This window comes from Balaenoptera musculus, chromosome 17 (genome assembly GCF_009873245.2).
Source record: "Balaenoptera musculus isolate JJ_BM4_2016_0621 chromosome 17, mBalMus1.pri.v3, whole genome shotgun sequence".
Taxonomy (NCBI): Eukaryota; Metazoa; Chordata; class Mammalia; order Artiodactyla; family Balaenopteridae; genus Balaenoptera; species Balaenoptera musculus.
The window spans coordinates 19,245,678-19,271,250 of NC_045801.1; the positions used below are offsets into that span (position 1 = coordinate 19,245,678).

General features: G+C 40.4%; 2 protein-coding genes, 1 non-coding gene and 1 pseudogene across 10 annotated transcripts in view; 1 reads left to right on the top strand and 3 right to left on the bottom strand.

Annotated features, from left to right (window-relative positions):
• Nucleotides 1-25,573, bottom strand: part of DEPTOR (DEP domain containing MTOR interacting protein) — a 151,258-nt gene that overhangs the window by 75,143 nt on the left and 50,542 nt on the right. For all 8 annotated transcript variants that reach the window (XR_005016984.1, XR_005016988.1, XR_005016986.1 and 5 more), the window contains exon 4: nt 2,062-2,240. Coding sequence is in view for 3 of the 8 variants with exons in the window: in XM_036829896.1 (XP_036685791.1) it covers nt 2,062-2,240 (179 nt within the window). In the remaining 5 variants the exon portion in view is untranslated. The remainder of the gene's footprint in view (nt 1-2,061; nt 2,241-25,573) is intronic.
• LOC118883274 (RRP15-like protein) lies at nt 4,889-5,872 on the bottom strand. Its single transcript, XM_036829898.1, has one exon. It carries the CDS (start codon nt 5,870-5,872, stop codon nt 5,009-5,011), a length of 864 nt encoding a protein of 287 aa, XP_036685793.1. The 3' UTR covers nt 4,889-5,008.
• Nucleotides 10,419-10,574, bottom strand: LOC118883913 (annotated as a pseudogene).
• On the top strand, nt 19,841-19,913 carry TRNAG-ACC. Its single transcript has one exon. It is a non-coding gene; the product is annotated as a tRNA-Gly (tRNA).

The following is a 25,573-nucleotide window of genomic DNA, read 5'->3' on the forward strand; positions in this document are numbered from 1 at the left end:
TAGATCAGGGGCTTTCAAAATATTTGACCACAATGCAGAGTACTAATTTTTATGTTACAAATCAGTGCACACATGACTATGGCCATATGTTTATATAGTGTATATCTAACTGAAATAAATGTTTTGCAAAACAATCCTTGACCTTATTACATAAACTATGCTCTGAAATTTTCTATTCTAGTCAAATGCCATCCACTGCATCTCAAACTTTTAAAGTGCATTCGAATCACTCGGGGTTATGCTAAAATGTAGATGAGATTCAGTAGGATCAGAGATTCTGCATTTCTATCATGTTCCCAGGTGACACTGTGGGTCCATGGACCGCACTTTGAGTACTAAGAGTCTAGTCTAGTCTAGGAAAAAAAATTTTTTTCTTAGTAGTTCTTTTTTTTTTTTAATTTTATTGAAGTATGGTTGATTTACAATGTTGTATTAATTTCTGCTGTACAGCAAAGTGACAGTTATTTATACATTCTTTTTCATATTCTTTTCCATTATGGTTTATCACAGGATATTGAATATACTTCCCTGTGCTAAAAAAAATGTTTTTAATGCTGGGGGAATGACTCCCTAAACTTATTTCACTAAACCCACTAAAGGGTTGCAATCTGCAGTTTGTAAAACACTGCTCCCAATAATTTCAAAAGTTTCTTTCAAATAATTCCATGATTATCTCCCTAACACTGGGATAGAAATTCTAGGCCTGTGTAGAAGTGGAGGTAGGAGAGTCTACAGTAAGAATGATTCAAGTATTACCTTTCATATTGACTCCTAGGTGGAAATGCTTATCTGGTTCCCAGCCCTTTCCTCACTGTTCTAAGCCTACACCTTGCAGCTATATTAGTAAACTGATTGAGCGCTTATTAAGAGCAAGGCACTGAGCCAAGTGCTTTATATCTACCTCCTGTACTCCTACAACCAACCTATGCAGGTATGCCCATTTTACAGATGAGAGAAGGTAAGTAGCTAATCACCGGTGGAGCTGGGATTTCAGAGCCTATGTTCATGCAATAGCCAGCCTCGTAAGAACTGAGCTGGCTCCAGTGACCCTTGCCTCCTGGTTATCACACTCATAGTCCTCTCTCATACTCAGTAGGACTGACCTGGTAACCAATAGAGTATTAAGAAACAACAGTGTGTGACTCCCAGGGCTCAGTTAAAAGACACTGTAGCTTCTGTCTTGCATTCTCTTGGATCACTCCCTCTGCAAGAAGCCAGGTTGCCATGTCATGAGAATTCTCAGGCAGCCTTATGAAGAAGTCCATACAGCAATGGACAGAAGTTTCCTGCCAAGAGCCAGCACCAGCACTTGTATGGAAGGCACAGAAGTGAGCCACTGTGGAAGCAAATCCTCCAGGCTAGCAAGCCTTCAGAGGACTGTAACCCCAGTCAATGTCTTGACCAAGACAAACCACCCACTAAGCTTCTCCCAAATTCCTGAGCCACAAAAACTATGTGAGATCATAAACATTTATTATTATTTTATACCATTAAGTTTTAGAGTAATTTCTTATGTAGCAATAGATAACTAATAGAGTTCCTGAACAGTACACTATATTGCATTATGAGTCAGCTCTAAGAAAAAAAAAACTGAAAATCTGATGAAGGCCTTTTGGATACTTCTTCAGTGTGGCAGCTTGAACCATGGTTCAGCAAATTTTCATTCTCCCAACGCAACCAACCTTGCGAGAGCCATCTACTTCCCATCCAGACTTGACCAGATGACCTGCTACAGCCAGCTGGACATGAAGCTGTCATGTTAAATCACACCCAAGCAGAAGTTTTTGGAGACACTGCAAGAATCTGCCTGCCTTCTCTAGCTTCTGCCCTCACCTGTCAAAACAATATAGTCCAGAGAGTGGATGCTCCTTTACTCTGAGTCCCAGAATGAGAAGGCATGAAACACATAGCTGAATGTGACCCCCAGCTTGCCGACAAGCCGAGCTGAGCCCAAGCAGAGGCACAGAGCCTCTGGCCTTACAGAGCCATGACTGAGAAATAAAAGCCTGTAGTTGTAGCACAAGATTTTAGGGTTTAGCAAAAGCTGACCCGTACACTCACCGTGCTGTATGATGCTGTGCTCCATAAGCCGGTGGCAAAGCTGTTCCGCCTCTTTCCTTGTGGTGGCCTCACCCTCTTGAACCAGCCAATCCAGGAATTCAGACGCCATGAAGGTGCGCTCATACTTGACCCCTTCCTCTTCCCTGGGCTGCAGGAGTGTGTTTTCAGGGCTCATCAGCCTGGGAGGAAGAAAGTGAAAAAAAAAAATAAATAAATAAACCTACCCTTACCAGTGGGGAGAGGGAAGAGAGGAGGGGAAAGGTAGGGTTGGGGGTTAAGAGGTACAAACCACCATGTACAAAATAAAGCTACAAGGATATATTGTCCAGCACAGGGAATATAGACAATATTTTATAATAACTTTAAACAGAGTATAATCTATAAAAATTTGGAATCACTATGGTGTATACTTAAAACTAATATTGTAAGTCAACTATACTTCAATTTAAAAAAAAAAGAAAGAAAGAGAAGGAAAAAGAAACCTACACAAAAGGAAAATTACTCATTTGACATCCCCCATCCCAGGCTTCTGTGAAGTATCGCTGCAAGGTTGTCAGACAGACAGATGTGGCTGTCAGGCGCTGCCCCAAATGCAATTGTCAAGAGGAGGATCTGCTTCAGAAGTGAGTAAGATGCATTTTTTCCGGGTGATTAGAAAAAAACTGAAAAAGCAATCCAAAACTCTAGCTTTAGCAAACTGTATTCAGTTTAGCCATCTTGAAAGGGAGCTCCTGACCAAACTCCACCCTACTTTTCAAAAAAACTCTCGTATTTCTTTCCTAAAGGCATTTTTCCTTTTCCCAAGTCACTGGGCTGATAAGAAGACTACTTGCTATGGACTGAATGTTTGTGTCTTCCCAAAATTCACATAGTTGTTAGGGGAACCACTGATTGAAACCACCCACCCTGGCCAGGCTGGATAGTAGCCACTTGCTGGAGTTATCTTAAACAGGAGGTCCTGGTAAGGAATGCGGAACTAACAAGCTACCACCAACCGGAAGAATTCGGGAAAGGTCAGAAGGAGAGAGGAGACGCCAGTCTGTATGTCCTCCCAACCTCCCAGAACCCTTCTCACTGGAATCCATCTTGGCTGAGCAATGCAAGCGCCACGAGGAAGGACCCTGAGTCAGAATGATCGGCCAGAGACAACCCAGAAACTAACCCCATTCCCATAAAACCCGAGACTGTGAGCCACGTGGCAGAGCAGTTCTCCTGGGTTCCCTTACCCTGCTGCTCTCTGCCTGGGCACCCCTTCCCAATAACGTCTCTTGCTTTGTCAGCACGTATGTCTCCTCAGACAATTCATTTCCGAGTGTTAGACAAGAGCCCACTCTCGGGCCCTGGAAGGGGTCCCTTCCTGCAACACAAGGACTAGGGGTGGGAAAGATCTTGGGATATGTGAGGGTATGAAAGGAAATAGGTGTGCCCTGACATAATGGGGGGATTGGTAGAGACCAGGTCAGCAGATCCTTATGGGCCCCACTGAGGATTCTATTCTAAGTGCAATGGAAAATAATTGAGAAGTCTCAAGCAGAAGTATGACAGGATCTGATTTAAGAGTCCAGTATATTGGCAACAATTACATAGTATGCTCTAAATGTATTTCCACGTAAAATACATCTGATATGAGAGGGTCCACCTATTAGGCTCTCTAGGGCCCTAGAAGGGGTCCCCCTTTCTGCAACATATTGAAACACTAAAGACCAATGTGATAGAATTTGGAGATGGGGCTTTTGGGAGATGATTATTTCATGAGGGTGGAGCCCTACTGGGGAGGAAGAAGTTTTCCTCTACCCTTTTAGGTTCTTCTGGCTGGTCTAAGAAGTAGATTGACATAAGACTGATTAACAGGAGGAAATCATACAAAAGTTTAATAACATGTACAGGGGAGAGACCCAGGGAAACTGACTAACTCACCAAAATGGCCAAAACCCTCACTTTATTTATTTATTTAACATCTTTATTGGAGTATAATTGCTTTACAATGGTGTGTTAGTTTCTGCTGTATAACAAAGTGAATCAGCTATACACATACACATATCCCCGTATCTCCTCCCTCTTGCGTCTCCCACCCACTCTCCCTATCCCACCCCTCTAGGTGGTCACAAAGCACCGAGCTAATCTCCCTGTGCTGTGCAGCTGCTTCCCACTAGCTATCTATTTTACATTTGGTAGTGTATATATGTCCATGCCACTCTCTCACTTCCTCCCAGCTTACCCTTCCCTCTCCCCGTGTCCTCAAGTCCATTCTCTACATCTGCGTCTTTATTCCTGTCCTGCCCCTAGGTTCTTCAGAACCTTTTTTTTTTTTTAGATTCCATATATATGTGTTAGCATACGGTATTTGTTTTTCTCTTTCTGACTTACTTCACTCTGTATGACAGACTCTAAGTCCATCCACCTCACTACAAATAACTCAATTTCATTTCTTTTTATGGCTGAGTAATATTCCATTGTATATATGTGCCACACCTTCTTTATCCATTCATCTGTCAATGGACACTTAGGTTGCTTCCATGTCCTGGCTATTGTAAATAGAGCTGCAATGAACATTGTGGTACATGACTCTTTTTTTTTTTTTTTTTTTTAACTTCAAGGAGTTCATTTTAATTATGAATTGATATTGCATTTCTACAACCCTTGGTGATACTTAAATAAAACACCAATATCCAAAAGCTATAGGTAAACCTATAATGAACTTGGCAAAAGGCATATCTCAAGTAGAAATATTTCTTTCTACAAACGTTCTAAAGAACAATGCTTAAAATTATACAAGGTTTGAAATATCATTTTAACCAAGTTTACATGAAAAAGAGAAACACCGAAGTTGAAAATAGTGAAAGTCTTTTGGCTCTCTTACAAATGGTATCTTTATAATTCCCCAACTTTCAGAGCATGAGTATTTTTCTAGGAAAAATAAAATGGAAACTGTGTTTCTTATATAGCTTTATGTGTCAGAGTCACTTCCAGACCCCGGCCTGTTGTCATCTGGTCCATCACTTTCTTTGTCCCAGTCTTTCATGGATGCTCCCATCATGAAATTATCACGTAGGATAGTCCATCCTGGGCCCTCTTCTGATTTTGCTTCAGTCTGTTTGGCTTTCGAGTTCTTCCCAGTCAAACTTTTCTCATTTGTGCGTCCATCCATCCCTCTGAGAACACTGATGAAATCTTTCTTGGAAACAGTTGATATCAGCTTAGCACGCTTTCTAATAGATCCTCCAGCTTCTTTAACCTTTTCATCAACGTTCTTTTGATGCTTTTGAACAGCATTAAATAATTGCACCACACCCCTCGTTGCGATTCTCTGAAGATTTCTCTCTGTTTCTTTGTCTTTGACAACATCTGGCTTTACTCTGCACATCATTTCCCATTCCCGCTTCTTATCAAGCTGTTTTCTTTTCTCTAGTCTCTCTTGCTTCAACTTCTCTTTTTCCTTTTCCAGCTCTTTGTTTTTGACCAGAATGGTGGGTTTACTTTTAGGAGTCTTCTTGCTAAGGATTTTAGCCATGGCATCTGCCCAGCCCACGTTAGTTCCAACATTAGCTTCTACGGCATCTTCACTGCCATCGCCACAGGGCTCAGCTTCATCCTCATTGTCAGCTTCTATTGCTTCTTCACCAGAGGAAAAGTGATCCTTTTCTGATCCACAGCTTCCTACAGAACCTTCACTATCGGCAGCACCTTTGTCCTTATCTTCCAGCTCCGATGCTGCAGCCGGGGATACCATTTTCATCTTCCCCTTTTTCTTTAGTGAATTTTTCAGCTTTTTCCCCGCACTCACACGTGACTCTCGAACGGGCGCGGCCATGATACCTAACCGGAAGCCTGACCATTTTCTTAATTGTTTTGGGTTTGTTTTTGTAGGTCCTTTTCTTCTCTTGTGTTTCCCACTTAGAGAAGTTCCTTTAACATTTGTTGTAGAGCTGGTTTGGTGGTGCTGAATTCTCTTAGCTTTTGCTTGTCTGTAAAGCTTTTGATTTCTCCATCAAATCTAAATGAGATCCTTGCCGGGTAGAGTAATCTTGGTTGTAGGTTCTTCCCTTTCATCACTTTAAGTATATCATGCCACTCCCTTCTGGCTTGCAGAGTTTCTGCTGAGAAATCAGCTGTTAACCTTATGGGAGTTCCCTTGTATGTTATTTGTCGTTTTTCCCTTGCTGCTTTCAATAATTTTTCTTTGTCTTTAATTTTTGCCACTTTGACTACTATGTGTCTCGGCGTGTTTCTCCTTGGGTTTATCCTGTATGGGACTCTCTGCGCTTCCTGGACTTGGGTGGCTATTTCCTTTCCCATGTTAGGGAAGTTTTCAACTATAATCTCTTCAAATATTTTCTCTGGTCCTTTCTCTCTCTCTTCTCCTCTGGGACCCCTATAATGCGAATGTTGTTGTGTTTAATGTTGTCCCAGAGGTCTCTTAGGCTGTCTTCATTTCTTTTCATTCTTTTTTCTTTATTTTGTTCTGCAGCAGTGAATTCCACCATTCTGTCTTCCAGGTCACTTATCCGTTCTTCTGCCTCAGTTATTCTGCTATTGATTCCTTCTAGTGTAGTTTTCATTTCAGTTATTGTATTGGTCATTTCTGTTTGTTTGTTCTTTAATTCTTCTAGGTCTTTGTTAATCATTTCTTGCATCTTCTCAATCTTTGCCTCCATTCTTATTCCGAGGTCCTGGATCATCTTCACTATCATTATTCTGAATTCTTTTTCTGGAAGGTTGCCTATCTCCACTTCATTTAGTTGTTTTTCTGGGGTTTTTTCTTGTTCCTTCATCTGGTACATAGCCCTCTGCCTTTTCATCTTGTCTATCTTTCTGTAACTGTGGTTTTTGGTCCACAGGCTGCAGGATTGTAGTTTTTCTTGCTTCTGCTGTCTGCCTTCTGGTGGTTGAGGCTATCTAAGAGGCTTCACATGACTCTTTTTGAATTATGGTTTTCTCCGGTTATATGCCCAGTAGTGTGATTGCTGGGTCGTATGGTAGTTCTATTTTTAGTTTTTTAAGGAACCTCCATACTGTTCTCCATAGTGGCTGTATCAATTTACATTCCCACCAACAGTGCAAGAGGGTTCCCTTTTCTCCACACCCTCTCCAGCATTTATTGTTTGTAGATTTTTTGATGATGGCCATTCTGACCAGTGTAAGGTGATAACCTCATTGTAGTTTTGATTTGCATTTCTCTAATGATTAGCGATGTTGAGCATCCTTTCATGTGTTTGATGGCCATCTGTATATCTTCTTTGGAGCAATGTCTATTTAGGTCTTCTGCCCATTTTTGGATTGGGTTGTTTGTGTTTTTGATATTGAGCTGCATGGGCTGCTTGTAAATTTCAGAGATTAATCCTTTGTCAGTTGCTTCGTTTGCAAATATTTTCTCCCATTCTGAGGGTTGTTTTTCATCTTGTTTAAGGTTTCCTTTGCTGTGCAAAAGCTTTGAAGTTTCATTAGGTCCCATTTGTTTATTTTTGTTTTTATTTCCCTTTCTCTAGGAAGTGGGTCAAAAAGGATCTTGCTGTGACTTATGTCAGAGAGTCAAAACCCTCACTTTAAATACTACCTTCAGCTAAAGACAAAAGAGGATGTTGGGGTAGTGGTCCAGGACTTCAAAGGGGAGGAAGGCAATTCACATGGAGATGTAAAGACAACTGTTTGGTAAATAAATGTTTGTTGTGTCATGCAGAGACAATGGGACACAGAGGGGAATTTTAACAAACAGACTTGGCCAGGTTTCTCCTTGCCTACACGCCTAGCTCATACTATAGTTATCTATGTTGATAGCTCCCTTCCTGGAACAGGTCCTCTCTCTAAATTTTTTTAGGCAGTTAGGTCACAGGTCAAAGGTTCTTCCAGAGTCTTTTGGGCCTTGATTGTTTTCAGCTCGAAGTAATCCACACACCAAAGAGACATTTTGGGGTGGCAAACTGTTCCCCCACAGACCCATGATGAGATTACTGTCCTTATAGGAAGGGACAGAAGAGAACTTGCTTCCTCTTTCTCTCTTGTGACAATAATACAACGAGAAGACCTCTGCAAACTAAGGTGCCTTACCATACACCAGGTCTGCTGGCGCCTTGATCTTGGACTTCCCAGCCTCCAGACTGTGAGAAATGAGGGTCTATCGTATAAGCCATCCAGTCTATAGTATTTTTGTTAAAGCAGCCTGAACTAAGACAACTACATAAGTCACTCCTTTACAACCCCCCTAGCCCCACATATCCTGTCTCACACCTACCTTCCCATGTACTCTTCACTCCTCTAGCTTCTGCCTTTACTACTAGGGGCACAAGCATTCTCCCTTGTGTCCATATACGATGGACATCTTGTAGGTCCCCCATGTGGTTGACATTAATAGCATCAGATGCCATTGAGCACTCCCCTCAGTTAGAAGGACGTCACACACTGCACTGGTTTCCCTCTGTTCCTACCTTTTCTCAGTGACCATTGTGGGTTACCACCTCCTCATCTCCATGGACTTTAAAGGCTGGAATCCCTTGAGGTTCAGTTCTCCAAATATCTCTCTTCTCTCGTCTCTCAGGCAAGTTCTTATATCCCCATGGCTTCAATTACCATCCATGCCCCAAGGATTCTCAGATTTATATCCTTAGACCAGGGCTCTATTCCCAACCCCAGACCTTTGTATCCACATGGATATCCCAAAGACACCTCAAAATCAACAAGCCCAAACCTGAACTCAGGTTCTTCCCTCCAAACCTGAGGTCCTGTGCCTGTGAGTGCTTCCACCATGCAGCCTGAAAACAAGGCTTCCTCCATGATGCCTTCATCTTCCTCAACCCAGTCTATCAGTCTGAACTGTGGTTTTTACCTCCCAGATAGCTCTCATATATGTCTAAGTCTTCCCATCTTTGGCACTGCCACTGCCTTGGCCCAAAATACCAACACCTTTAACCTAGACAATTACATTGGTTTCTTAATTGGACTATACTATGCACCCACTTTTGTTCTCAACCCAACCTCAAGCACCCAAGCCCAGACACAGCAATTAAAATGATCTTTTAAAAATTTGAACCTGAAAATGTCCTGCCCCTGTTGAAGATACACTTTAATGGCTTCTCATTGCTTTTAGGCTAAAGACCAAAACCCTTTATATGGCCTATAATGCCTGCATGACCCTGACCCCATCCCCTTTGGAACATTCTCACCTCTGGCCGCTGTGTGCTCCAGAGATGCTGGGCTTCTTTCAGTTCAAACATATCATGCCCATCTACCACAGGGCCTTTGAATATGTCATTCCCAAACCTGGAACATTCCTCCTCACTTCTCTCGACTATTCCTCTACTCCTCAAGCCTACTTAACTCCTTATCCTTTGCATTTCAATCATTATCAGATGTCCATTGCTCCCTATACAGTCTACGTAATTATCAGATTAAAGACTACCTTCCCTACTCAATTATAAGCTCCAACAGGATAGACAGAGTCCATGTTTGTCCACGAAACCTTGTACAATGAAAACAGAACCTCATAAAATGTCACAATCATTGTATCATCTTCCTTTAGAACTGTTCCTGATGAGTTCTTGTCTTCTATATGAAAGTTCATTTCTCTCTTTTAAAAACCTTCAGGTCTTCTCAAACTAACAATAGTATGCAACACAAATTGTACCATTTCATTCTAGAGCAGGAAGAAACCTTAGAGATTATTATGATACAACCCCCTCTTCATCCATATGAGAAAAATGTAATTCTCATCCAAATGAGAAAAAGTGAATGACAGCATTCAGTGTTGCGGGGAGGAAACTTGCTCAGGGTCATACAAATGAGAGCACTTTACACGTTTATAAATCATATCATTTGTGGGTAATTGAACCCGCGTACCTCAATGTCCACTCATATGATGTTCATTTTCAGTGCTTTCAGACTTAGAGCCCAATCCTACTGTGGAAAGAATATTCAACTAGGAATTTGAAGATTTAAGTTTTATTCAGAATGGGTCACTTGGTAGCTGTGAGATGAAAAGCAAGCCACTTTTCTTTTTTTAACCTTCCTTTTTCTCAAGAGTATAATGATAGCTTCGCTCTTCTGTTGTGAGAATGATAGGGTGAGTGTGAATGAAACAACTTAACAATACAAAAGACAATGTATATACAAAGCGTTAAACTTAACTAATCATGGTGCATTCCTCAGGGCGTGTTGAATTTGTGCCAGTAGCTACAAGGGGACTCCTATGAGTCACCTCCACTCTTCCCAGAATCTTCAGAGTTCTACTATTTGGAAGCCATGGAAGGAGCACAGCCTTGGGAAGCAGGACACCTGGGACTCAAACACAACTCTGCCACAAACTAATGACATGATTTTTCACTACTTCAAGTGTCCCCAAACTCACATTAAATGAGGAAGATAATACATGTTCCACTGCCTTCGCTGGATTGCTATCATTAAAAACTTTTGTTAAAAAATTCTAAGAATGTAAGTGTATGCTTTTATATTTAAGAGTATTTACACTAAACTGATAAGAACAGATACCATACTTGATCTTAGCCAAAAGTCCAAGAAGTAATTAAGAGTATTTATAAAAGCTTTTAGCATATAACTGAACTTATTAAAAACCTTATTCAGCTTGTAACAGAACTCACTTTAAAATCTTATTGGCAGGGGAGTGATAAATTAGAAATTTGGGATTAACATATACACTCTACTACATATAAAATAGGTAAACAACAAGGACCTATTGTATAGCACAGGGAACTATACTCAGTATCTTGTAATAACCTATAACGGAGAAGAATCTGAAAAAGAATATGTGTGTGTGTATATATATATATATATATATACACACGCACACATATATATACATGTATGACTGAATCATTTTGCTGTACACTTGAAACCAAAATAGCACTGTAAGTTAACTATACTTCAATTAAAAAATTAAATCTGCAAAAGAAAATATTATTTAGACCTCTTCCTAAGTGAACCCTCTTCTGTACTTTAATCCATCCTTAGAAATAGCTACTAGGCTGCTTTCAGAGGCTTAGTAGCAGCTGAGTTGGTATGAGCCATAAGAATTACATTTAATACAATAATGACCAGGCCCTCCTTAGAAGATGGAAGGGACAACTGCCACATATACATCAACACAAGGGACAGAATCCTGACGTTCCATACGAGATTATGTGCCATGACGGCCACATCAGCTCCCCTCATGCTTCTTTCCAATTGACTTCACTGCTTCTCCCATCAAGAGGTGGAGTCTATTTCCCCTTCCCTTGAACCTGGGCTGCCTTTGTGAATTGCACTGCCCAACCAAATGCAACAGAGGCAACATGATTTGACTCCCACGGCAAGGCTTTAGGAGGCCTTGCAACTTCCACCGTTGCCCCCTTGGAATGCCATACTGAGACCGCGGTGTAAGGAAGCAAGTGTAGCCTGTTGGAGGTGAAGAGGCCACAGGCCCAGGCGATAGCCAGCACCAACTCTCAGACATGAGAATGAGGCCATCTTGGACATTCCAGCTCAGCTGACCCTCCAGCAACCGTATGAATGAGCCCAGGTGAAACCAGTACAGGAATCGCCTTGCAAGCCACAGAATCAGGAGAAATAATATATCATTGTTGTTTTAAACTAGTCAGTTTTAAGGTGATTTGTTTTGTAGGAATAGACAACTAGAATATATTCATATCAATGAGAAATGGCAAAAAAGATGTGAAACCCACAAAGAGGAACATGTCACATCAGTTGGAAGGTACTGAAAGAACAGTGCATGAATACCGGAAGGTCCTGGAAATAAACTGTATAAAATAAAGCCACATAGAGTTAGACCTGGGAGCCTGCATCAGTGATAGGAATCTAGAAAACAAAATGCCTAAATAAGGAATACTACCACTTCCTCATTTCTTTTCACCCTCAAATAAGGTATTTTATTTATTTATTATTATTATTATTTTTGGTAGCTCCGAGCAGCATGTGAGATCTTAGTTCCCCGACCAAGGATGGAACCCATGTCCCCTGCATTGGAAGCACAGAGTCTTAACCACTGGACTGCCAGGGAAGCCCCCAAATAAGCTATTTTAGAGTGAAGACGAGCTTCCTCAGTTTTCCAGTTTTAGATGTTATTTCTCTAAGAAATCTCCCATCCCACAAATCTAGACCACGTGCCACTTCTAAGGGCTCCCAGAGTCCCTGAAAGGCCTTCTCAGAGCCCTGGGGAAATGGCCTGCTCACTTAACTATAAGCTTCTTGAGACCAGGATCCCCGTCTATGTGGTTGATAGCTGTTTCCTAGTACGGTAGGTCCTAGAACAGTATTTGCTGAATGATAAATGAAACTCGTTTCTCTGCATTCCCCTGCTACACATCATTACCCTAGAGTATATCAAAAATGACCCCCTTAGAATTCCCTGGTGGTCCAGTGATTAGGACTCCATGTTTCCACTGCAGGAGGCATGAGTTCGATCCCTGGTCAGGGAACTAAGATTCTACATGCTGCAGAGTGGCCAAACCACTCTGTCGCTTCCAGCTTAGCAATTTTCCTTTCAGGGTGTGGGCAGGACAAGTGGATAGGGGTTAATTTGTGTCACTTCTTGAAACCAGAAAAATGACCTGCCAGCCCTCTAGAGCTCCTGCTAAGTAGCTCCTGGGCCTCTGGACAAATGGCTGGTTAGCTGCTGCTGCCAATGTGAGCTTTCGACAAGAGACCAGTTGGCAGGCCTGCCTGGATCGGCTCAGCTAGCTATTTAAAACATGCTCCACAGCCCTTAGCTCTTCCTTATTTCATTTTCCCTTAAAATCAAGCATAATACTATTCCTATCCAGATTCTTCTCCTTAGGACAAAGGCTTGCCTGGGATTGATTTTAGTATCAATATGTAGTCACAGTGTTACGACAATAATTTGACTCACTACTTGGTCCAATGATCTCTTGCTATGTAACAAGTTGCCCCAACACTTGGTGGCTTAAAACAACCACCATTTATGGGAATGTATTTAAATTGGTGCAGCCAGTATGGAAAACAGTACGGAGGTCCCTCAAAAAACTAAAAAGAGAGTTGCCATAAGATCTAGCAATCCCACTCCTGGGCATATATTCAAACAAAAGTATAATTGAAAAAGATACATGCACCCCTATGTTCTTTAAGTTTTTTTTTTGGCCACACTGTGCAGCATGCGGGATCCTAGTTCCCCAACCACGGATCGAACCTCACCCCCTGCAGTGGAAGCACAGAGTCCTAACCACTAAACCGCCAGGGAAGTCCCACCCCTACGTTCTTAGCAGCACTATTTACAATAGCCAAGGCAAGGAAACAATCTAAATGTCCACTGACAGATGAATGGATAAAGAAGATGTGGTACATATATATGCAATGGAATACTACTCAGCCATAAAAAAGAATGAAATAACATTTGCAGCAACATGGATGGACCTAGAGATCATTATACTAAGTGAAGTAAGTCAGAAAGAGAAAGACAAATACCTTATGATATCACTTTTATGTGGCATGTAAAATATGACACAAATGAACTTATTTACAAAACAGAAACAGACTTCACAGACATAGAGAACAGACTTGTGGTTGCCAAGGGCAGGGGAGGCTGTGTGGAAGGGATGGATTGGGAGTTTGGGATGAGCAGATGCAAACTATTATATGTTTGTATAACTGAATCACTTTGCTTTACATCAGAAACTAACACAACACTGTAAATCAACTATACTTTAATAAAACAAATTAAAAAAAAAAAGCCCAACCACCATTTAATCATATCTTAGTATTCTGTGGGTTGCCTGGGGCTCAACTGGGCAGATCCTCCATCAGCTTTGCTTGGGATCACTCATGCCATTGCAGGCAGACAGTGGGCCAGGGCTCGATGTCTGGCCCTGCGGTGCTCCTAAGTCAGAATAGCCTTTCCTTCCCATGACACAGCCTGGACATTGAGATGCAGAGCTCAAGAGGAAAGAAGCAGATGCTGCCAGAATTTTTTTTTACACTTTTATTAGCATATATTAAGATATTAATAATAATAATAATACAATATTATTAATATATATCCACTTACCAGACAACTAACCCATTTAACATGTAAAATGCAATGGTTTTCGGTATATACATCGAGTTGTACAACCATCACTACCATCCATGCTAAAATACTTTATCACCCCAAAGGAAATGCTGTACCATTAATAATCATCCCCCACTTCCCCATTCCCCCTGCCCTAGGCAAACACTAATCTACCTCCTACATCTATGAATCTGCCTCTTACAGACAGTTCATATAAATAAGAGTCATACAGTATGTGGTCCTGTGTGACTGGTTTCTTTCATTTAGTATAATGTTTTCAACATTCATCATGTTGCAGCATGTATTGGTACTTCATTCCTTTTCATTGTCAAATAATATTCCACTGTATGAATATTCCACATTGGGTTTATCCAATCATCAGCTGATGGGCATTTGCATTGTTTCCTTTGGGTTATTGTGAATAATGTTACTTTGAAAATTTATATACAAATTTTTTATGTGGACATATGTTTTCTTTACTCTTGGATATACACCAAGAAGTAGAATTGCTGGGTCATATGGTAACTCTTTTTAACCTTTTGCGAAAATGCCAGACTGTTTTCTAAAGTGGCTGTGCCACTTTATGTTCCTACCAGTACAGTATGAGAGTTCTAATTTCCCCACATCCTTGCCAGCATTTGTCATCTGTTCTTTGTTATTAGGATCCTCCTGGTGGGTGTGAAGAGGTACGTAAGTGTGTTTTTGATTTGCATTTCCCTGATGATTAATGATACTAAGCATGTTTTTATGTGTTTATTGTCCATTTATATATCTTCTTTGGAGAAATGTCTATTCTGATCCTTTGCGCACTGTAAAACTAGATTGTCTTTTTATTATTGAACTTTTAAGTGTTCTTTATATATTCTTTGATGCAAGTCCTTAATCAGACATATGATTTGCAGATATTTTTTCCCATTCTATGGGCTGTTTTCTCACTTTCTTGATGGTACTGTTTCTAGCCCCAAAGTTTTTAATTTTTATGTAGCCCAATTTATCCATTTTTCTCTTTTGCTGCTTGTGCTTTTGGTGTCACATGTCAGAAACATTGCCTGACACAAGCCCATGAAAATTTACTCTTACGTTGTCTTCTAAGAGTTTCATAGTTTTAGTTCTCACATTTAGCTCTATAATCCACTTTGAGTTAAATTTTCTAGAAGGCATGAGGCAAGGATCAAACTCTGTTTGCTTGTATGCAGCTATCCAGTTATCCCAGCATCATTTGTTGAAAAGACTATTCATCCTCCATTGAATTATCTTTTAGACTCTTATCAAAAACCAATCAACCATGCCAGGCCTTCTTAAACTGCTTAGGCTCAGAAGTCACAGAATGTCAATTGCCCTGAATTATACTTGTTTAAAAGCATGAAATTAAAGACAAATGTAGCTTCAATTCCTAACTCTGCACACCTGTTAGCTACATGACTCTCCTTCCCCGAGTGTAAACTGCAGATAACGACAGTGCCTACTTGGGGAGCTGCTGTGCAGTTTAAGTGTGATAATGCACGAAATGCTTCAATCGTGGTGTTGAATACACCTTAAACACTGAATACATTTTAGCTGTAATGATGATGATAATGATTATGATGATAAAAATTTTCTAGATGGAGCCATAAGATCGAACCCCTTTCTTTATGGCAAAATGAATTAAGATTCTGTGTGTTTCTATAGACAAGAATAACAATTCCATTTTAATTAGTAATGAGAAATGGGGACGATGCTCTGAAAGTCTTATTTTTATAGAACAAATTCATCTTCAGTCAAAATGGTCCTGTGTGGGCCTATAATCATGACATAAAGCCACACACCTTACAAGGTGTTAGGCATTGACAATATTCGTCTCCTGGAAGTACTCACCAGATTTTGATTGTGCATGTGACTGAGTTCAACCTTTCCTGGATATATATCTGAGTCATATTTCCCAGACTCACTCTAACCCAGGGGAAAGGCAGCATCACAATAGAAGGAACTGCTACATTTAGGAGCCAGTACAGGAATAGAAATAAGCTGATAGCAATCTCCTTGTGCATTGAAAAAAAATTCAAAGGAACTGAGAAGGCCCTATATAATGTGGGAACATATGTGAATGGTATACAAGGGCACAAACTAGGGAGGGATCCAAAATGACCCATGGGCTATTAGGCCGGAAAGATGCTTTAGAATTTAAAGAGCTTTAAAAAAAAAAAGTGTTAGTGTAATGATAAATTATTTTGAAAAGCAAAACATAAAATTATATACATGGTAACCATTAAAAATTAAAAATTCATTCATCCAAATATTAAAAGAGTTACTTACCCTTGGGGGCAGTTTCTGAATGATTTTTGTTTTCACCTTAATAGAATTCTCTATTACTCAAATTATTCCCCAGAGAGAGTATACTACGTTTATAACTGGGAAAAACGTTATCAATAAAGAAGTTATATTAAGGTTAAGTTTATGTTTAACCAGACGACTTGTCCCTGACAAAATGCTTATATTAATGCCCAATATAATAAAGTTGCTCCCAATGTATAAATTATATATTTAGATGTATGCTTCCAAAATACAGTTTGAATGTGTAATATTGACTTGTGTGATTAGGAAGAAAGTATGAATTATGGCGAAATGCTTATATGAGCATTGATATTTTTGAATGCTATGCTATTATCTATAGAATAGATGTGACAGGCATAAATTGATACAATTTTCATAATAATTTGGTTAGGAACTAGTAAACAGAGAGCTGTTTGGTTAATGTTTGTCAGTAAAACTATTATATATTAAAAAAAGGTGAGGGAAAGGTAAGAAAAACAGCATTTTACACTCTTTACCAACAAATACCTTTCACCTTCCTTCACTTGCCTTCATAGTATACACTGAACAGAACATACTCTGTCTCACCTTTTTTCCTTACTCATGTTCTTCCCTTACATCCTCCCTCCTCCCCTTCCCTGGAGAAATCCAAACTATTCTTCAAAAAAAAAAGGCACTCCTTGTACAGTGGTGCAGGTTGTTCACTGCACAAGGGAACCTCGCTTCAGCGACAAATTAAGTCTAAAATCCAGTGCCCACTCCTCAGGAGCAGTCCCTGTGGAGGAGAGGTACTGTAGGAGCCTGAAGGAAAGGGCAAAATGGTGTCTGTTCCTCATACGCACAAAGGTGCTAAGTGAGATACTGGGGTTCTGCTTTGAAGGGCTAAAGTACTAACCTCTCTTTGAAAATATCCCAACTAAAAAGCAATTCATACAGATCTCTCCTTTTTTTTGAACTTTGAGCCAGTACCACAGTTTTGTATATATTCTCTCAATTTCTAACACACTATTTTTACCCCTTCAGCTAAACTAGAAGCTTCTGAAGGATAGACACCATGCCTTCAATGCTGGTGAAAACCCAGCCCCGGAGGCAGTATAAATTAGGTGCTTAACAAATATTTGTTAATCAACTGACTGGAAACTAAGAATACCACAAACAACAGTAATGGAGAGTGTTATTTGTCTTTGATGTTAAAATCCCTTCCTCTTTGCTTGCTATTTTAGATTTGCTGGAAAAAAAGCAAGAACTTTTTTAGTGCTGGTTTTATGCTCTGAAGAGACTGATATGCTGGAACCTAAGTTGTAATTTTCACATTGCCCACAGTTTTTAGTGTTGTGCTAAACATTTTCAGCTTTTTAGTGTGGTTGTATTAAACATTTCAGCTGTTGTTATTGAACTTGAATCAGCTTTAGATAGAAGCTGAGTGTGGATTCCAAGGCCATGGCTGTCGTAAAAGGCTACATTCAGCTATGGTTTCATAACCATAAAATTACACAAGAAGGAGAGAAACCAAGCACTTCTACACTGAATTCAAAACAATTCAAACCTCTGTGAACCCTTGCAAACAACTGTCAAGGGAAACTGGGTTCTCAAACATATTATAAAGACTCCTTTTAAGGGAATGGTTATTATTTATTTTGGATGCTTCCATAATTATTAGAAAATAGAAGGATTTGCTGCCAAAAACAAAGAAAAAACAAAGGAGGTAAAGAAAGAAGGTTAGGAGGGGTAAGATGAAGTAATTAAGAAAAATTAAAGATAATACCAACAAGGGAAAACAAAATGAACATATTTTAAAGAGGTAAGAAAAAATGATAAAAAACTGAACACAATGACAAGTAGGGACTACTTTTCTGCAGGTTAACAGGCTAGGTGACAGAAGGACCACTTTATCCTGCATATTTGTGGAAGTTACATGAAAAAGAATGGGAAACAGTCTTTCCTCTTTTTTTTCAACCAAGGTCTTACATTGTACAATCATAAGACTCCCTCTCTTAAAACAGATTTAAAAACCACTGCTTTGATTCATCTATGGCCAACTGATTTTAACAAGGGTGCCAAGGCCATCTAATGGGGGAAATAACAGTCTTTTCAACAAATGGTTCTGGGATAATTAGAGAACGACATGTAAAAGAATGAAGTTGGACCCTTACCTCAAACCCTATACAAAAAATAACTCAAAATATATTAAAGACCTAAATGTAAGAGCTAAAGCCATAAAACTTTGACAAGAAAACATAAAGATAAATCTTCGTGACCTTGAATTTGGCAAAGGATTCCTAGATATGACACCAAAAGCACAAGAAGAAAAAGGAAAAATAGATAAATCAAACTACATTAAAATGTAAAACTTTCATGCTTCAAAGACACCAGCAAGAAAGTGAAAAGACAACTCAATGAATGGGAGAAAATGCAAATCATATGTCTGATAATGGATTTGCATCTGGAATATATAAGGAACACTTAAATAAGAAGACAACCCAATTTAGAAGTGGACAAATGATCTCAATAGATCAAAGAAGATATACAAACGGCCAATAAGCACATGGAAAGATGCTAAGCATTATCAGTCATGAAGGAACTGCAAATCAAAACCACACTGAGATACCACTTCACACCTACTAGTTGGCTAAAATCAAAAAGTCAGATAGTAGCAAGTGTGGGCAAGGATGTGGAGAAACTGGAAGCTTGTTGGTGGGAATGTAACATGGTACAGTCGATTCAGAAAATAGTCTCTCAGTTCCTCAAACCATTAAACACAAAGTTACAACGTGATCCAGCCATTCTACTCCTAGGAATATGTCCAGGAGAAATGACAACCTATGTCCCAGAAAAACTTGTACACAAATGTCCTGGCAGCATTATACATTGTTGTCAAAAAGTATAAACAACCCAAATATCTATCAACTGATGGAGCTGAAAATGTCATATATCCATACAATGGAGCAATATTTGGCTATAAAAAGGAATGAAGTACTGAAACACACTACAACATGGACAAACCTTGAAAACATTATACTAAACGAAAGAGGCCAATCACACAAGACCATAAATTATATCATTCCATTCATATGAAATGTTCAAAACAGAGAAATCTATGGAGACAGAAAGTTAATTAGTGATTGCTTAAGGATGAATGGAGAAATAGAGAGTGATAGCTAAGAGGTACAGGGTTTCTTTTGGAGGTGACAAAAATTTTCTAAAATTGTGGTGATGGTTGCACATGTCTGTGAGTATACTAAAAAGCATTAAATTGTACACTTTAAATGGGTCAATTGTATGGTATTGACCCAATTATATCTTAATAAAGCTATTAAAAAATCACTACTTTGGACACTTCATTTATTCATTCGTTAATTCAATAAATATTTACTGAGCATCTTCTCTATCCTAGGAGATGCAGAAATGAAAAGACATGGACTTTGTCCTTAACTTGCTTACCATCCAGTGGGAAGCAAACATTAAAAACCTATGGGTGGGACTTCCCTGGTGGTCCAGCGGTTAAGACTCCGTGCTACCAATGCAGGGGGCCCAGGTTAGATCCCTGGTCAGGGAACTAGAGCCCACATGCATGCCGCAACTAAGAGCCCGCGTGCTGCAACAAAGATCCTGCATGCCACAACCAAGACCCGGAGCAGCCAAATAAATAAATAAATAAAATATTAAAAAAACAGAAACACCTATGGGCAAGGTAGATAAATGCTACGATAGAGTTATAAGTATATATAGAATGAAAGGAAAGTAAGGAAGAAAATACCCAAGTCTACCAGTATATATAGAATGAAAGGAAAGTAAGGAAGAAAATACCCAAGTCTACCATAGAATGAAAGGAAAGTAAGGAAGAAAATACCCAAGTCTACCAGTATATATAGAATGAAAGGAAAGTAAGGACGAAAATACCCAAGTCTACCATAGAATGAAAGGAAAGTAAGGAAGAAAATACACAAGTCTACCAGAGTCTCTTAAGGTCAACTCCTGTTTGACGAAACAGCCCGTGTGCCACATCTACTGAGCCTGCGCTCTAGAGCCTGCAAGCCACAACTACTGAGCCCGCGAGTCACAACTACTGAGCATGTGTGCTACAACTACTGAAGCCCGTGCGCCTAGAGCCCGTGCTCCACAACAAGAGAAGCCACTGCAGTGAGAAGCCCGCACACTGCAATGAAGAGTAGCTCCCACTCGATGCAACTAGAGAATGCCCGTGTGCGGCAACGAAGACCCAACGCAGCCAAAAATAAATAAATAAAAATAAAATTTTAAAAAATTTAAATAAAAAGAGACAGTGAGAGGATACAGGATCAAGGAAAAGCAAGTACAGATGCACAGAATGAGGAGAGATCAGGACAAGCAGTTCAGTGTTAAGTAGCAGCACGGGGGGGGGGGGGTGGTGGTTGGAGTAGGTGGCAAAGCAGGAGGAGAGAAGCGTGGGCAATGGGAGGCCATTAGGCCAGAAAGGTTCTGATCCTACAGGTGATAGAGCGGATGAATTCTGAGCTCAGGATTGTCAATGAAGATAACAAAGATGACAGCATAGTGATCTTTCGTGTGATGGTCACCTTTTCACTTTCCATTATGACAATTGTGCTTTCAGCTCAACAAATGTATCAGCACTTACTGGATACCCCACCCTGCACTGGTCACTAGGATACAAAGAATAAGTCAAAGTTCCTATTCTGGAAGACCAGGAGGAAGCAAAGTTACCGAACTTCTTGAAAGCTTGAAACTGCTCTCGTACACTCTGATTTCACCCATCTGCTAGAAACCGGCAGGGAGTCATCGGTGGCAAAGGACCAATCACTGACCTCAGTCTAGCAGTAATGGGATAAAGAAACACTCAGCAAGCTGGAGCCACTGGTGTTCACGGAGATGCTAACAGCCTCTCAGCCACCTCTTAGCATGCACTAGAGGGAAGGGCATGGTCTGAAGAGTGAAATGTGATGGCAAGGAGAGATTGCACAGTCTTTTTGAATCTATCTGTCCTAGCGCAGGTAGGAAATATTGATATAATGAATACAAAACAATATCCCCGTGCCACGCAAAAGCAATCTGGGACTGATCTGGATGATTTTCTTCTCCTCTGCTCTTTCCCATCAGTACAAACAGTTCCAGGGTGACAGTGGCAAGGGGAGGGAGTCCTAGGTTTCAATCTCTGAACTGTGATTTCCAAGCTGGGGTTGGGCTCTATGATCTTCTGAGTTTCTTCTCTTATGTAATGAAGGTAATAATGCTTGCCTCAGTGGGGTTGTGAAAATTAGAGGTAATCTGTGTAAAGCATCTAGTGTATTGTCTGGCACAAAGCAGCAGTGAACAAATGATACACACACACACCCCCCCCTGAGAGTTGACCCTTATCAACTCTTATCAGTCCTTGTCAGGTTGGACGATAGTCCCAACCAGCCAGAAGAACCAATTCCAAGCACCTGGGGAGAGGAGGTGACAGGTGAAACATAGAAAAACCAAAGTTTAATTACTTAAAAGGAAATTTTATACTCTAGAGAATGCTAACGCTGAGGCAAAAGTTAATTTTATTTAGGAGATTGAATCATGGTAGAATACAGAGGACAATTTTATAAAAAATATCATTTAGGTGGTTGTTCCATAAGTGTGTTCAGTTTGTGAACACTGATAGAGCGGCACACTTATGATATGTCTGCTATATATAATGATATACTATACTTCAATACATTTAACTTTATAGTTAAAGTTTGACTACATATTTAACTTTAATAAAGTTTAAAATGTTATCTGGATTTTCTTTCTTTCTGGTCTGAAAGACTCTTTTGTTAGGGGCTCTAAAATTAATAAATGCTTTCTGTAGATATGGTAGAACAAGGCCATTGTTTACACTCCCCAGCTCTGTGTGAAGCGACTGTGATTAAGCAAGGATGTTTTCATTTAGCAAACAAAGCAAGAAAAACAACATAGCAACTACAGCAAGTCCCCTGCATACAAACCTTCAAGCTGCAAACTTTCAAAGACGTGAACGTGTGTGCCATCAACATCAGGTGTGGGTGAAATTGCAGCTTGCCCTCCATCTCCTATTGCTGACAATCCTTCAGCTCTACCATCTCCCACCTCCTCTCCCTCCTCCAGTCAGTAACTCTCCTTGCCTGTTCACTCGATGCCAGCCCCTGTATGCCAGCTGTTGTACCGTACTACAGTACTTTTCAAGGTACTGTACTATAAGATTAAAAATGTTTTCTTTATTTTGTGTGTGTGTTTGTTTTTTATGTATTATTAGTGTGAAAAGTATTATAAACCTATTACAGTACAGTACTATATAACTGATTGTGTTAGTTGGGTACCTAGGCTAACTTTGTTGGACTTACGAACGTGTTCTCGGGACAGAACTCGTTTGTATATGTAGGGGACTTACTGTATACCTCTTGGAATCATCTCTGCATTAAAAGACAAAGCCGCCTACCCAAGGAGCCTCCACACAAAGCTTCTAATAACAGAGGAATAACCTCCAACTTTAAAAACCCCAACGAGTCAAGCCTTCCCCTGGTATCGCTCCTAGAAGGTCTACTTTTATTTTGCTCCAATAAGTGCCTCTCCTCTCAGGAGGTCCTTCCTTCTCTCCTACTCCCTGTGTGTTCTTCTTCCCCTTTGTTGCAGAATGTCTGGCATCACCTCGCCCTGCCCCACCCACCTTAGATCCATTCACTCTAGAATCTCAACACTTAAAAACACACAAGAGCCATTTCCTCTAGAAAAGACTCTGAGTTCTTCATCTCTTCCAGATGGAATAAACTGACACTTGATGTGAACTAGAGTTGTTGGATTCAAAGCATACTAGAGAGAGACATTATGCCATTTCTACAGGTTCACTCAACTGGAGGCTTAAAGCATGTTACTTAGCCCACCTCAAATTTGCTTTCCTTCCCTGTAAATTGATGGGGAAAATCTCTCCCTCTTAGAAGTACAGGAAGAATTAAATAAAATAATATATGGAAAATATTTAGAATGATGCCTAATGCACAGAAGTCCTCAGTAAATGATGGCTATGACTATTATTCTTACGCTTTGAATGTTTGTGATCAGAACGTACAATGAGTAAATACGAATAGAGTGATCTTAGAATAGCAAATATCTACTCCTGGTTTTAGTCCAATTTGAACATCCCAAGGTTAGGAAAGAAAGGGGCTGCCCACTGACTTCTTTCCTAAGTAAGGATGACCATGCGTTCATTTATCTATTCATCTCTTCAACAAACATTTATTTGGTATATGCTATGTACTGGACATTGAGGCTCTAAAGTTGTGTGCGACCTCAAGGTCCATGACCTCAAGAGCTTCTAGTCAAGCTAGAGAGACTGAAACATCAAGCACAATCACCTTGGAGAAATGTGGTTGCCGGGCTAGAACTCAGGTTGATAAGGGTCAGAAAGGGAGCCAAAGAAATTCATTATAATCCAACCATACTCCATATTCATACAACAGTGAGAGTACTCTGTGCTAATTCCAACCATCACATCATGCATGGTACACACTCAGAAAAAAACAGAAAGAGCAAGTGACTTTTCCATTGATAGAGTGTGGGCGATTCCTCATGCCTGTCCATTCACGGAGATAGGAGACAACTCATTTCAGATCCCAGGTGGGTCTCACAAGCTCTGTCAATCAGGGTCCCCTAGCAGGAAACTACAAAAATGTACAAATGGGCTAATGAGAGGTAGTCTAGCATAAAAGAACTACTAAAGCTATGGGCAGGGTTAAGGGAAACTAAAAGAGATGGCAAAGGTCCAGACTAGCAGTCTGTGATCATTAACAACTCCAGGCCTCAGGGTTATGGAGAGAGGGCAGTTTCCAGAGCCTAAAGGGGATAGATGTTAAGAAGAGGGCTGCCTGATGGGACCTGTGGCCTTCAATAGCAGGGAGCAAGCAGAGAAATAAGTACTCTGACCTTCTCTCCTCCCTTCTACCTACTTCCTGCGAGTGCCTCCCACTGACCCAGCCAATGGCAATGGAGCCTGTTGACTCAGGCCATGTAAGTCAGCCTCCTGGGGCACACGGCAGGTTGGAAAAGGGTAGAGAATGATCTGGAGGACAAACAGAAATGTCCTGCATACAGGCTGGGCATCTGACCATGCAGAATCTAATTCTTGCATATAAAGGCACGTGGTTTGTTTTTTTTTTTATGCAACCTGGGTCACACAAGGATACTTTGGACGATGTGCATTTTTCCTCACATATTAGAAACACAACACGTCCTGTACGAGGTGAGACTCTGCTGAACTTTCTCTCATTTAGTCTTCATGACAAGTTTGTGAGCTATGTCTGTTCTTCCAATTTTACGGATGAAGACAAGACTCAGATAGGTTGAATGTCTTGATAAGTGGCAGGAGAAGAACTCTGACACACGCTTCTCCACCCGCAGAAATCTTAAATGGTTTTTCCATTCTACCAAGTTGAAAAGTAACTACAGAGATTGATTGGCAAAAATCGATGTTACAGAGACTTGGTTCATCGCCCTGCAATTGCACAAGATTAGGAAAACTTGGCAGAAATGACCGGCAATGAATCCCTGTCGAGGAATCACGTCTACTGTTGAAGCAACAACATGTGTCTACCTCTAAATCAAGTCATTTCTGAATAATCAACCAGAGCTAGAAATCTGTACATGACAATCTAGGGCTGACGACTTCTGACAAGCACAGCTGGCCTGCTGCCTGTGCTGTACGTTAACAAAGCTCTAATATTATTGCCATATATTTATTATACGGTGGGAAAGCGTGGCATTGCCAAGAAGCAGTAAAGAATGATGTGATTTCCAAAACCAGACTCAAGGACTTAGTAGAAACCAGGAGATGAACACTTTTTTTCAGGTCCATTTATTTATTTGTTCATTTATTTATTCATTTATTTATTTTTTGGCCACACCCCGCGGCATGCGGGATCTTGGCTCCCTGACCAGGGATCGAACCTGTGCCCCCTGCATTGGGAGTGCAAATTCCCTTTCAGGCCCATTTAAAAATCTACAAGCTGCATATTGTTTACTATTGTTTAGTGGTATTCATTCCTGCTACAGCCTCCTTGGATAGAAGCTACAAAAACTTTGTGAATTAGAAGCTGCAGACTGAAAAATAGTTACACGTGGGCTCATGCGCTCTGGAGCTGGAGACCAGGGTTTGAAATGCTCCCCCAACACCCCACCGCTGATTTCTGGCTATGTGAAGGTAGGCAAGTTCGTTTACCACTCTAGCCTCAATTTCCT

Excerpts from the sequence above, each read along its gene's own strand:
- LOC118883274 (XM_036829898.1), bottom strand. The coding sequence starts at position 5,872 with ATGGCCGCGCCCGTTCGAGAGTCACGTGTGAGTGCGGGGAAAAAGCTG.